The sequence below is a fragment of the Pseudorca crassidens genome, chromosome X (assembly GCF_039906515.1).
Source record: "Pseudorca crassidens isolate mPseCra1 chromosome X, mPseCra1.hap1, whole genome shotgun sequence".
In the NCBI taxonomy this organism is placed as follows: domain Eukaryota; kingdom Metazoa; phylum Chordata; class Mammalia; order Artiodactyla; family Delphinidae; genus Pseudorca; species Pseudorca crassidens.
This window is the reverse complement of record NC_090317.1, coordinates 1,367,895-1,380,580: the sequence shown is the minus strand read 5'-3', so window position 1 is coordinate 1,380,580 and position 12,686 is coordinate 1,367,895. Positions and strand designations below refer to the sequence as shown.

The 12,686-nt window shown below is 44.4% G+C and overlaps 1 protein-coding gene across 1 annotated transcript; it reads right to left on the bottom strand.

Moving 5' to 3' along the window:
- Window positions 1-5,798: 5,798 nt before the first annotated feature.
- On the bottom strand, window positions 5,799-7,629 carry LOC137216416 (40-kDa huntingtin-associated protein). The gene has a single exon (XM_067722425.1). The coding sequence runs from the start codon at window positions 7,504-7,506 to the stop codon at window positions 6,364-6,366; it is 1,143 nt and encodes a 380-aa protein (XP_067578526.1). The 5' UTR covers window positions 7,507-7,629; the 3' UTR covers window positions 5,799-6,363.
- Window positions 7,630-12,686: the final 5,057 nt, after the last annotated feature.

Here is a 12,686-nt window from a genome sequence, read left to right as displayed (position 1 = left end):
CTTGCCCCTCCCCTGCATTATTTCTTTTGAGAAGTTGACTGTTAATCTTTTTAAAAATTAATTAATTAATTTTATTATTTTTTGGCTGCTTTGGGTCTTCGTTGCTGTGCACGGGCTTTCTCTAGTTGCGGCGAGCGGGGCCTACTCTTTGTTGTGGTGCGTGGGCTTCTCACTGCGTTGGCTTCTCTTGTGGCATGCGGGCCCTAGAGCTCGTGGGCTTTACTAGTTGTGGCTTGCAGGCTCTAGAGCGCAGGCTCAGTAGTTGTGGCACATGGGCTTAGTTGCTCTGCGGCATGTGGGATCTTCCCGGACCAGGGATCGAACCCATGTCCCCTGCATTGGCAGGCAGATTCTTAACCACTGCACCACCAGGGAAGTCCTTGACTGTTAATCTTATTGGTGTTCCCCTTTAAGTGATGAGTCATTTTTTTTTCTTGTTACATTCAAGATTTTCTCTTTGACTTTAATCATTTCTTTGATTTTCAGAATTTTTACTATGATGTATCTATTTGTGAATCTCATTATCTTTATCCTACTAGAAGTTCATTGAGTTTCTTGGGATGTGTGGGTTATTGTTTTTCAATAAATTTAGGACGTTTTCTGATATTTTTTGGACATTTTTTCTACTCTTCTCTCTCTTCTGGTATTCTCATTACGCCTATGTCGGTGCACTTGATGGTGTCCCACATTTCTCTGAGACTCTGTTCATTTTTCTTCATTCTTTTTCTGTCTCATTTTCAGCTTGCAATACTCTCTATTGAACTGTCTTCAAATTTGCTAATTCTTTCTTCTGCTAGTTGAAATCTGTTGAACCCCTCTAGTGAATTATTTATTTCAGTTATTGTACTTTTCAACTCCAGAATTTCCTTTTGGTTCTTTTTTCTATCTCTGTATTGATATTCTATATTTGATGTGACATTGCCATCGTATGGACCTTTACTTTTTTAACCATGCTTTCCTTTAGTTCTGTGAACATATTTGTAATGACTACTTTGAAGTCTTTTTCTGTTAAATCTGACAGCTACTTGCTATCACAGGCAGTTTCTGTTGCCTACTTCCCCACCCCCAGTGTATGAATCATACTTTGTTTCTTTGCATGTCTCATAATTTTTTTGTTGGAAACTAGATATTTTAGACAATATATTGTAGTAATTCTGACTGTTGGTCCACTCCCCACCCCAGGGTTTTATTGTTAATTCTTCTTCTTTAGTGACTAGCTGGACTATATTATTAGTGAAGTCTGTCCCCTCGCCCCCATGATGTTTTACCCTGGAATGACAGTGATTTGGGCAGGACTTCCTTTGCCTGACCACATCCAGCTGTTAAACTCCACAAATTGCCAGCTGATAATATATTGTTTTCATCAAAGCCTTGGGAGCATAAATTGGTCTTCAAACTAATTCAATCATCACATTGCAGCTTCTCTGAAGAATATTTTTTGAGGTTCATGCTTGATATTTGTTCTGACCCCAGGAAGGTTCTTACCTGGCTGATAGTCTGTATTTTCATTGAATCCACAAGTTTCTACCCAGTGCCTTTCACTACAACCTCCACTGTTCTTGAGGGTGTCCTTAGGTTTGAACTTCTCCATGCTCTCTTGTAAATAAAATCAGTTCCTTTGGGAAGACATTAGGAGCTAGCTGTTTTATGGTCTGCTCCTCCCTTTGGGCAAAATCTCTGAGCCAGGGCTCTGGAACTGGGACTGGGGACAATGGCCAGCTTCTTTCTGAGTGACACTCCTGCTCTAGGAGTTGAACATTTGGAAGGGGGCATCAGCCTGAAGTGGAACCACCAACTCATAAGCCAGGGAGAGAGCAAGATGATCAGGACCCCAGTCTTCTCAACACACTGCACCCAATGTAGAGCCTCAGTCTGGTAAGTGGGGGCTGAGTGGAAGAGGAGAACTGCCACTTCTCAACCACACTTGCCTGGGACTCAGCCTCAGCAACACATAGTTGGGGTCAGGATGAGAAATGTTGATATACTGCTCCTCCCAGGAAGAAAGCCCTCTGGAGGGAAGAGAAAGCTACAGGAGTCTGGAGTGGAGCGATGAGTCGGGTGGGGGGTGGGTGGGAAGGGAGGGAGTGGTCTTGGTTCAAATGCTGCAGATTTCTGCTTTGGAACATTTTTGTAATTTTCCTGATGGGTGTTTCTCTGTTTGCTGTTTGCAGTAGACATTCATTTCACATATTCTAGAAAAGTTTAAAATCTCACTAAGAAATTTTAATGTATTACTCTTGAAAAATATACTGTGACTTGTTTATAGACTTTCACTTTTTTCCCTTGGCAACTACTGTGCCCAACTTCAAATATGTTCATCAGTACAGTCTTTTTTTCTTCACAATTTAAAAAAAACCACGAATGTTTCAAAATTGCTATTCCCATATCCCTTCAAAAAGCAAGCCTGCTAAGAATGGTTCAAGATATTACTGATGTTCTGAGTTCTTTTCAGGTTGAGACTATATAGGCAAAGAATTGCATTAAAAAAATACTGGCATGAGTTTTTTTCTTTTTTCCTTGAAAGTGTTTGTTAATTATTTGAAGTATAGTTGAGTTCATCTTTTTGGTTTGTTTTACGATTATTGTTCTCCTATCATTGTTGATTTTACTTTATCTTTTTACTATGTAGAACATTAACTTGATTACAAAAGTCAACACTATAAAAAATTTCTTCTCACCCCTTGTAGCTAACCAATTTTATTTGCTTCTTGTTTACCTTTCTGTGTTTCTTCTATAGAGATAAGCATATATATGTGTGTGTGTATATATATAGATACACACACACACACACACATATACATATATGGGACAAAGGATCAAAATCTTAATGGAAAAATGTGTAAAAGATATAAATGAATATATATTCATAAATTAGAAATATTAGCTATTAATTTGTAATATATGCTGTAAATATTTTTCCCAGTTTGTCTTTTTTGTTTTTTTAACCATGTAAAGGCTTTTCATAAAAAAAAAATTTTATGAAGTCAAATTTACCAATTTTTAATTTTGCTGCATCTGATTTTAAGTCATAGTTAGAAAGTATTTCCCTTCACTAAGGCTAAAGAAAAATTTTGTAATATTTCCTTCTGATACTTGTACGGTATATTTTTAAATATTTAGACCCCTATATATCTAGTTTATTTTTGTGTATGGTGTGAGATATGGATCTTTTTTTCTCAACAGCTTTCCAGTTGTCCCAGAACCATTTATTGGTTTTTTTTTTTTTTTTTTTTTTTGCGGTACGCGGGCCTCTCACTGTTGTGGCCTCTCCCGTTGCGGAGCACAGGCTCCGGACGCGCAGGCTCAGCGGCCATGGCCCACGGGGCCAGCCGCTCCGCGGCATGTGGGATCTTCCCGGACCGGGGAACGAACCCGTGTCCCCTGCATCGGCAGGCGGACTCTCAACCATTGCGCCACCAGGGAAGCCCCCCAGAACCATTTATTAAAATGTCCATCTTTTCTCTAGATACTTGAGATGCTATCTTTACCTTACACTAAATTTTCATATTTATCTGGCTCTATTTTAGGACATTTTATTCACTTCACAGGTCTGTTTGCCTATTCCTACGCCACTACCCCACTGTTTTACTTAAGGATGCTTTATTATATACTTTAATATCTTGTCAGTCTACCCTTCCCTCATAGTTTTTCCTTTTTAGTGTTTTCCTGGCTATTCTTTCTTGTTTGCTTTTTCATATGAACTTAGTATCAATATGTCTAGGTCCCTAAAAAAGCTTGTTGGAACTTTTACTGGAATTGCAATATACTTATAAGTTACTTTATGGAGAACTAACATGTTTATGGTGTTGAGTCATCCTAAACAAGAACAAGGGAGGCCTTTCTGTACGTTGAAGTTTTCATTTGTGTCTTTCAGGAGTGTTTAAGCTTTTTCTAGTACAGGTTTGAACATTTCTTGTTGTTTATTCCTAAATATTTCATCTTCCTTGCTGCTATTGTAAATGGTCATTTTCTCTACCATCACGTCCTCTAACTGGTTATTGTGTATATATATGAAGGCTACTGATTTCTGTTAGATTTATATCCTGTAACTTTACTGAATTCTGGGATTTTCTGGAGGTATTTTTAGTATTCACTCTCTAGGGGTTGCCAATTCTGTCAGGGTTGGCAATCTTCTGCAAAGAGGTAAGAAGTAAATATTTAAAACTTGATGGGCCAAGAGGAAAAATTGAGAATATCATGTAGGTATCTATACAAAAAGAGAATTTAAAAATTTCCACAAATTGATGAAATTCAAAATATAATAATAATGTTTTTGTAATACAGGTCTATTCATGTGAAGATTACAGTTATTTTGGGGGGACAACATTTTACTTAACTATGGTTCAAAGTTAGTGTTCCCTACCATTAAAATCAATCCAAATGTTCATCTGTTAATGCTGATCTGTAATGAGATTCTATATACTTCATTTTTTAAATATACCTTTTAAAACAGATAGGTACTGTTAAACACTGACATCATGGAATAATTACATATATATATGGAGAGAGAGAGAGAGAGAGAGAGAGAGAGAGAGAAGGAAGGAAGGAGGAGAGAAAGAGAGAGAAAGAGAGAGATTGATTCTGTTGTTTTTGTTTCTCTGGAGAACTCTAATACTGCTTGTATACCCAATACCAGGCTCTCTGGTAATCCCTCCCCCCACCTCCTCAAAGCAAGGAGTTTAGACCAGAGGTCTAAGGAGGCTTCTCCTTGCGCCCAAACCCAAATGCTGTCACCAGTCACGGTCCATAATTCCTAAGCATTCTTGTCATAAGGACAATAGGAAGGAGGCCAGAGCTGCAGCCCAGGCTGACAAGAGTGTACCAGCAAAAGCAAGAGCACAAGGGAGCACGCACCCTTACCACTGTGGCAACAAGCTGGACTAGGCTTTCAGGGCTCGGAAAGCCCCTTCGGGCAGCCAAGTGAGAGCACAGGAAGGGTGGCTGAATCTGTCTCACATGGGCCTCCCCTACATTTCCTCAGCCACTGCTTCCACACTGCTGAAATAGAAGGAGAAAGGAATACCCTAAAAGCCCCATCCACTTTGGGACACTTAACTCATAGTGACAACACTCCACATATTCCCCCTCCCCCCCAAATACGCAAAACCAAGATCTGTTCCCAAACTGTGTCCTTAAATCTCACCTCAAAAGATTAGTGCTGTCTACAACTTCAGCCCAAAGGATGCGTTTTCCCAAGCCGAATGAATGAGATTACATTCGGAAGAGTTCCTACCATCACTCTCAACACTAAAGGAAATAAAATTGAATTTGAGAAAACAGCTAAGTCGGTTTGCATGCAACGTTTGGACCAAAAAGCCTTGGAAATTTAGTGTTTAAAAATGGAACGCCGTCCTGCTTTTAGGGAACAAGGGCACAGTCTGGCATACACAGGATCACACGATACCCAAGCAGCATGCCGATTTTACATATTGGAGTTAACTAAGATTTGTAGAAGGATCCGCACTACAAATAAAAGCTGCCACGTGGATTACCCGTACCTCTCGAAATGGAGCCAGAACTGCAAACTCCAGTGCACGTCTGACACCTCTGCTCTGGAGCCCACCCCGCCCTCACCCTCACCCCCACTCCCACCCCGCTCTGCACCGAACACATTCGCACGGCAGCTGAGAAAGGACCACATCGCAAATGATCTCTGTAGATTCACAGGCACACTGTCCATTTCGAATGAACGAATCCATCTTGGAGCTAAAAGGGAGCTATCTGCTTCTGCTTGCCGCCTCCTGCCAGGTAGATAAGCTATTCCCACTTTACAGATAAGGTAAATACGAACCACAAGCTAGGAGGGTCAGAATGGCTTTATCATGGACTGAGGGCTGTAGCGACAACAGCGTAGTACTGAATCCAATGATTCCCACGAACACGTACGGGGCGCATGAAACACAGGGGGAACTGGGCGATCATGCAGGCGGACATCGAAATACGCTAATCAGAGTCATCGTGAAAAAATCATGCAGCTTAAGTAGCGAGCCAGAGCTGTGCAAATTAACCCTCAGTCGGAAAGAAGGACGCGGGGGGAGGGGAGCCTTGCGGGGGAAGAGGGGTGGGTGGGGACAGTTGGGTGAAAACAGAAGAGGAAAGGGGGCGGAAGGGACTCGCATGGTTCTGTTGCAGTTTCTGGGGAAGAGAATGGGAGACTCTACTCCGATTCTACCATATGGTTTTTTTTCTGCCGCTATTGTGGAAACAACATAACTTGTAGTCAACCACATTCCTCTGGTGGCAACAGGGGTAAGATACACTGCAAAGGCAGAAGCGCCGGGTCAACGCCTCTTGTGTCCCCGTAAACGCGCAGGCGGGTGCGTGAGGCTCGGGGACAGGCACAGAGTCGCTGGGAGGGACTCGTCAGATCCCCTGGCCCGACGGGGAGATGGTTTCCTGCAGAACGAGGTGCAGGAGGTGGTTCTGCTCGGCGCTCAACAGGGGCCACATCTCCACCTGCAGCGACTTGACGGCTTCCGTGTCCTTCTCGTGGGTGGCCATGACCAAGGACTGCAGCAGCAGGAAGAGCTCCTCGGGAAGCGGGCCGCTGCTGTCCTGCCCGTGGCCGTCGAAGGCCTCCCAGGAGTACTTCTCCAGGGTGTGCGCATGCTCCGGCAGGAGCTTGGCAGGCGGCGGCTGCAGGAGCAGCAGCAGCAGCACGCGGGACACCTCGCAGCGGACCAGCACGTCGGCGAAGGCGCCCAGCGCGGCGGGGGAGGGCGCGGCCGCGGCCGCGGCCCCCGCGCCGGGCAGGAGCAGCGCGAGCGGTGGGGCGGAGGCCGCGCCGGCCCCGGGCTGCGGCGCCGGCGGCTTGGGCTGCGGCTGCGGCGGGGGTTGCGGCCCCGTCGGCGGCACCGGGTGGCTGCCGTACTCCCGCGCCAGGAGCTGCATGCGCGTGAAGAGCGCCAGGGCGCCGCTGTAGTCGCGCGCCAGCAGCTGGCAGGACGCGGCGTCGCCGAGCGCCTGCAGGGCGGCCAGGGGCAGCTGGGGCAGCTGCAGCTGCGCGGCGCGTTGGAAGTGGCCGGCGGCGGCGGCCGGCTGGCCCAGGTCGCGCAGGGCGGCCGCCAGCTCGAGGCAGAGCGCGGCGGCGGCAGCCGGCTGGCCTAGCTCCAGGTGCAGGCGCACGGCGGCGCCCAGGGCGGCGGCAGCGGCCTGCAGCGGCTCCCCGTAGGCGGCGGGGCAGGCCAAGCGCTGGCGCGCGTCGCGCTCCTGCCGCAGGAAGAGGCGCGCGGCCTCGGTCAGCGCCAGCGCCTCCCCGGGCCCGTGGAAGAGCGCCTGCTGGCAGCGGGCCACGGCCAGCTGGCACCAGGCCGCGTACGGCAGGCACTCCTGTGCGCGCAGCTCGCGACCCAGCTGGCCGAACTGCTCGCCGGCCTCCGCCACGTTAGGCTTCCGCAGGAACCGCTTCTTCAGCTTGTTGCACACCTGGCGGTAGCGCGCCAGGAAGTCCCCGGCCTCAGGCCCGGGGCCCGCACCGCCACCGAGGCCGGCCGCGGAAGCCGCCATGATCGCCGCTTAGGCACTTCCGGGCGCGCTGACGCAAGTGGGCGCACGTGCTGGGCGACGGCGGCGGGCTGAGACGTGTCCTGCGACGGGCTCCGGCCCACCACGCGACCGCGCCGGCTCGGCCGCCCGGAGCTCTCGTCGCCCTGGTGATATGCAAAATAGCAAGCACGGAGGCCCGGCCGGGACAGGCTGCGGGTGGTGTATGCAAATCGGGGGCCCTGGGGCGGGGCGTGGCCCGCTGTCCGGGGTTCTGTGAGCGGACCAATGGTGCTGGGGCGGGGCCTGGCTGGGCGCCCCCTGTTGCTAGGTGACAGCTTTTTAAAACAAATTTATTTATTTAATTTATTTATTTTTGGCAGTGTTGGGTCTTTGTTGCTGTGCAGGGGCTTTCTCTAGTTTCGGCGAGCGGGGGCTACTCTTCCTTGCGGTGCGCGGGCTTCTCATTGCAGTGGCTTCTCTTGTTGTGGAGCATGGCTTCTGCGCGCGCGGGCGTCAGTAGTTGTGGCTCTCGGGCTCTAGAGCACAGGCTCAGTAGTTGTGGCGCACGGCCTTCCTTGCTCCGCGGCATGTGGGATCTTCCCAGAACAGGGCTCCAACCGGTAGGTGACAGCTTGTTTACGCAGGTTGCCAAGCAGGGCATCTCTTGGCATCTCTAGGGGAACACAACCAAAAACTCTTGACCCTGTGTGACCCTAATTCCGACTTTGCCTATGTGTTGATTGTGTCCTGCCCACCCCAATCCGGATCAAGCCTCAATCTTCCCGTCAAAGCCCCTGCCCCATGGGAGTCCATGCCAAGCGCTCTGTCCACCTACCCCTGCCTCCTGAACCCAGGGCGGTCGGTCACCTTGGCACCCTCACCCTATCACGACGCTGCCCTCACTTGCCATTTTTTTTTTCTTTGCGGTATGCGGGCCTCTCACTGTTGTGGCCTCTCCTGCTGCGGAGAACAGGCTCCGGACGCGCAGGCTCAGCGGCCATGGCTCACAGGCCCAGCCATTCCGCGGCATGTGAGATCTTCCCGGACCGGGGAACGAACCCGTGTCCCCTGCATCTGCAGGCGGACTCTCAACCACTGCGCCACCAGGGAAGTCCAAAACGCCCCATTTTGACTATCTTTAAATGTACAGTTCAGGGCTATTAAGTATACTCACATTGTTATGCAAATTTGGGGGGGGGTTGAACTGATAATTTATTTTCAATCTTTCATTTTTTACTGATAACAGTGACTAGTGCTATGACATTTCCTCTGATCACTGCTTTAAATGCATCCCATAGATTCTGATATGTTTATATCATCATTTGTTTTAGAAATGCTGTAATTTTAATTTGCATGTTTTCTTTCAACCAAGAGTTGTTTAACTAAAGGTCTTAAAAATAATTCCCAGGGACTTCCCTGGTGGTGCAGTGGTTAAGAATCCGCCTGCCAATGCAAGGGACACAGGTTCGAGCCCTGGTCTGGGAAGATCCCACATGCCACGGAGCAACCAAACCCGTGCGCCACAACTACTGAGCCTGCGCTCTAGAGCCTGCGAGCCACAACTACTGAGCCCGTGTGCCACACATACTGAAGCCCGCATGCCTAGAGCCCATGCTCTGCAACAAGAGAAGCCACTGCAATGTGAAGCATGTGCACCACAACTAGAGAAAGTCTGTGCACAGCAATGAAGACCCAACGCAACCATAAATAAATAAATAAATAAATTTTTAAAAAGGTCCACATCAAAATAAATAAATAAATAAAATTCCCAGGCAGAAGGCCCTTTTAAAAATGTTTTAATACTTTCTAGTTTTATTTTATTGTGATCAATCAGTGTTGTTTGCAATATTTGTACTTTATGAAATTATTGATCTTTGTGACCTAACATATAATCAATTTCTGTGATGTGGACACCTGAGAAGATGTATTCTTTAATACTAGTGTGCAATGCATAAGATCCACATTTTTATGTTGTCTAGGTCCTCTATGTTATTACTTAATTTTTGCCTACTTGAGCTGTCTTAGAGTGGTATATTCAAGTCTCCTATCTTTAGTGTGTTTTTATCTCTGATTCTATACATCTTCTATATTTTTTGCTTCATAAAACTAGTTACTGTGTTATATGATTCATATTGAATTGCAGATTTTAGTGTCAAAAAGCACCCTTGTTTGTCACATTCAGTGTTTGGCTTGAATTCTGCTTTGTCTGATATAAGAAACACTACCCCTCTCCCGATTTCTTATTGTTTCCATTTGCCTTGTAAGTCTTTATCCCTTCTTTTATTTTTGGCTTTTTTCAATCATTTTGCTCTCTGTGGTCTGTTGCCTGCAGCATATGATTGGTTCTTGCTTTGTGAGTCAAATTGAAAAGTTTCTTCTTTTAATGGATAAATTAAGCCCATTCACATTTATTGATCTAACTGACATGCTTGCCTCAATTTAGTTATATCTTACAATTATGTATACAATGTTATATTTTATGTTTCCTTCTCTACAAGATGGGCTTTCTCTGCTTACTTTTTAAATTTACTTATTTATTTTAGCATTCAAAGAGGTTTGTATTTTTTCTACAAGTACCTTTGTACTTATACCTTTTTGAAACTTTTTATTTTGAAGTAATTACAGAATCAAAAGAAGTTTCAAAAACAGTACAGTATTTTACCCATCACATAACTTCCCCAAACAGTAATGTTTGCATAATGTTAGTACCTATACCTTTTAAAAATTGCTTATGGGCACATTGACACAGAATTATCTAAGTCCTGGTTTGTTTAAAACTTTTTCTTTTTCCGTAACCTTGATATTTAAAGACTAGTTTCACTGGATATAAAATTCTTGGCTCACACTCTCTTTCCTAAGTTTCTTGAAAATGCTACTTCATTGTTGGCTTCCTTGCTTTGTATGTTGTTTTGGAAAGCCTGGCACCAGGTTAATTAATTTACCTTCACAGGTTATTTGATCTTTTTGCTTAGAGGTCTTGAGGATATATTTTCTTTATCTCTCATGTCTAATAGTTTTACTAGGATATGCCTTGGATTGATCAGTTTGGTTAATTTTCCTAGGAACCCAGTGAGACCTTTCAATATGTGGGCTGAGGTCTTTAATTTTGGAAAATTTTCTTGGATTATAGGTTTAAATCTTTTAAATATTAATTCTGTTCCATTGTTTTGCTTTTCTTTCCCAGTGATTCCAGTTTTACAACTGCTATTCCTTTTTTGCTTGTCTTTCTGATCCTTTTTACTTCGTTCTAAATGTCATTTTCATTCTCTCAGTTATTTTTCTGCCTTTTTCCATGCATGTTATTAAATTTTCTTGAGTCCATTTTTGCTTGGGAACCTTTTAATTTATCCTCAGTTCTGAGATAATTTTATCTTTTTCTTCCATTTATTTTCATAGTTTGAGTAATTTTCTCCATTTTTTAGTCAATTTTTTGAAAGTCTGAATCAAGTCCTTGCTGGGATTTGTTTTTTTTTTTCTTTTTTCTTTTTTTCTTTTTTCTTTTTTTTTTTTAACTTAGAGTTATATTGAGGTTTGGGTATTTTTCTGTCTTCAAGTTATGTTTACCATGTGGTTTTAGTGCCTTTTAAAATGTGTTCTTGTTATTGTATTGTTTTTGGAGGAAATATTGGGAGACATAGACCAAGGCAACCACCATTGCCTTCAGCAACTGGAAGTCTTATTGAATAGTCTTTTTGAAGTTTCCTAACTTATGAAAACCAAATCTACCATCCCCTACTCTGCTGAATTCACGAGGTATTTTGTTCCTTACCTCAAGGCCCTTCCAGCTGTGTTGATCACAAAGCATATCTTAGAGGTGATCTTAGGTTTGTAACTTGTATAAAAGAAAGCCTATCCCCAGACACTTGGCTGCTCTACACTTACCTACTTCTTTATTATAAATGGCAGCCTTGTTTTAAAATTGTGCCCCCTCCACCAGAACTCACATGTTGAAACACTAACCCCCCAATGTGACTGTGTCTGGAGATGGGGCCTTTGGGAGATAATTAGGGTTAGATGAGGTCATGAAGGTGGAGACAACAGAGAGCTTGCTTCCTCTCTCTCTCCACCATGTGAGGATACAGTGAGAAGGCAGCTGTCTGCAAACCAGGGTGAGAGTTCTTGCCAGAATCGGACCATGTTGCCACTCTGATCTCAGATTTCTGCCTCCAGAATTATGAAAAATAAATGTCTGTTATTTAAGCCAGCCAGTTTATGGTATTTTGTTATGGCAGCCTGAGCAGACTAAGACAAATTTTGGTACTGAGAAGTGGGGTGCTGCCCTAACAAATAGCTAAGCATGTGGAAGCAACTTTGTAAGTGGGCAATGTATAGAGGCTGGAAGAGTTTTGAGGTGCATGCTAGAAATATGGACATTATAGGTGATTCTGGCGAGGGCTGGGCTCAGAAAGAAGAGAGAAGAGCAGTAGAGAAGAGCAGTAGTCATCTTGGAGAATACACATATCATCGTGACAAGAATGTCACTAGAAATGTGAATGCTAAAGGTGCTTCTGGTGAGCTCTCACAAAGAAATGAGGAACATGTTATGGGACACTGGAGGAAAGGCCATCCTTTTCATAAAGTGTCAAAAAACACAGCTGAATTGTGTTCTAGTGTTTCGCCACTGATCAGAAATGCCACATTATCAGCTAGTAAGTTTTCATACATCTATGTTTAGAATCTCTATTCCACTACTATCTATGTTTGCACCAACATGTGATGCTTTCACAATTAGAAAAAATTTTCCTTTTTATTTTTTAAAATTTGACACTAATGAGTAAAAATTCCCTTTCTCATATTGGGTAATTTACATCAGTAGGGGAACAGGTTGCTGATGCTACGTTCATCCAGGACCATGCTTTGGAGTCATGTGTCTGCCCAAGTGGGAAAAAAGTTTAACTTCTCATAAAAACACATCTCTAAGAATTTTCACAGAGGTTGTGCTATGCAAAGGCTATATGACCAAGTGGAACTTGTTTGAGGTCAGGCTGGGGGAACACATAAGGATGTACTTCTGTTATGTAGCCTTGTGCTTACTCTTTTCATAACACATACGTATTGTAATTGCATGTCTAATTGCCTGTCTCCATTATTGAAGTGCGTGTTTCATGAGAATAGGGACTGTTCCTTTGGCATGAAGTTGTTGTGAAGATTAAATAGCTAAATAATAATAACATAGTAAGTATTCAATAAGTAGTTACTGA

What these genes read in the sequence shown, in the direction of transcription:
- LOC137216416 (XM_067722425.1), bottom strand. Translation starts at nt 7,506, where the DNA reads ATGGCGGCTTCCGCGGCCGGCCTCGGTGGCGGTGCGGGCCCCGGGCCT.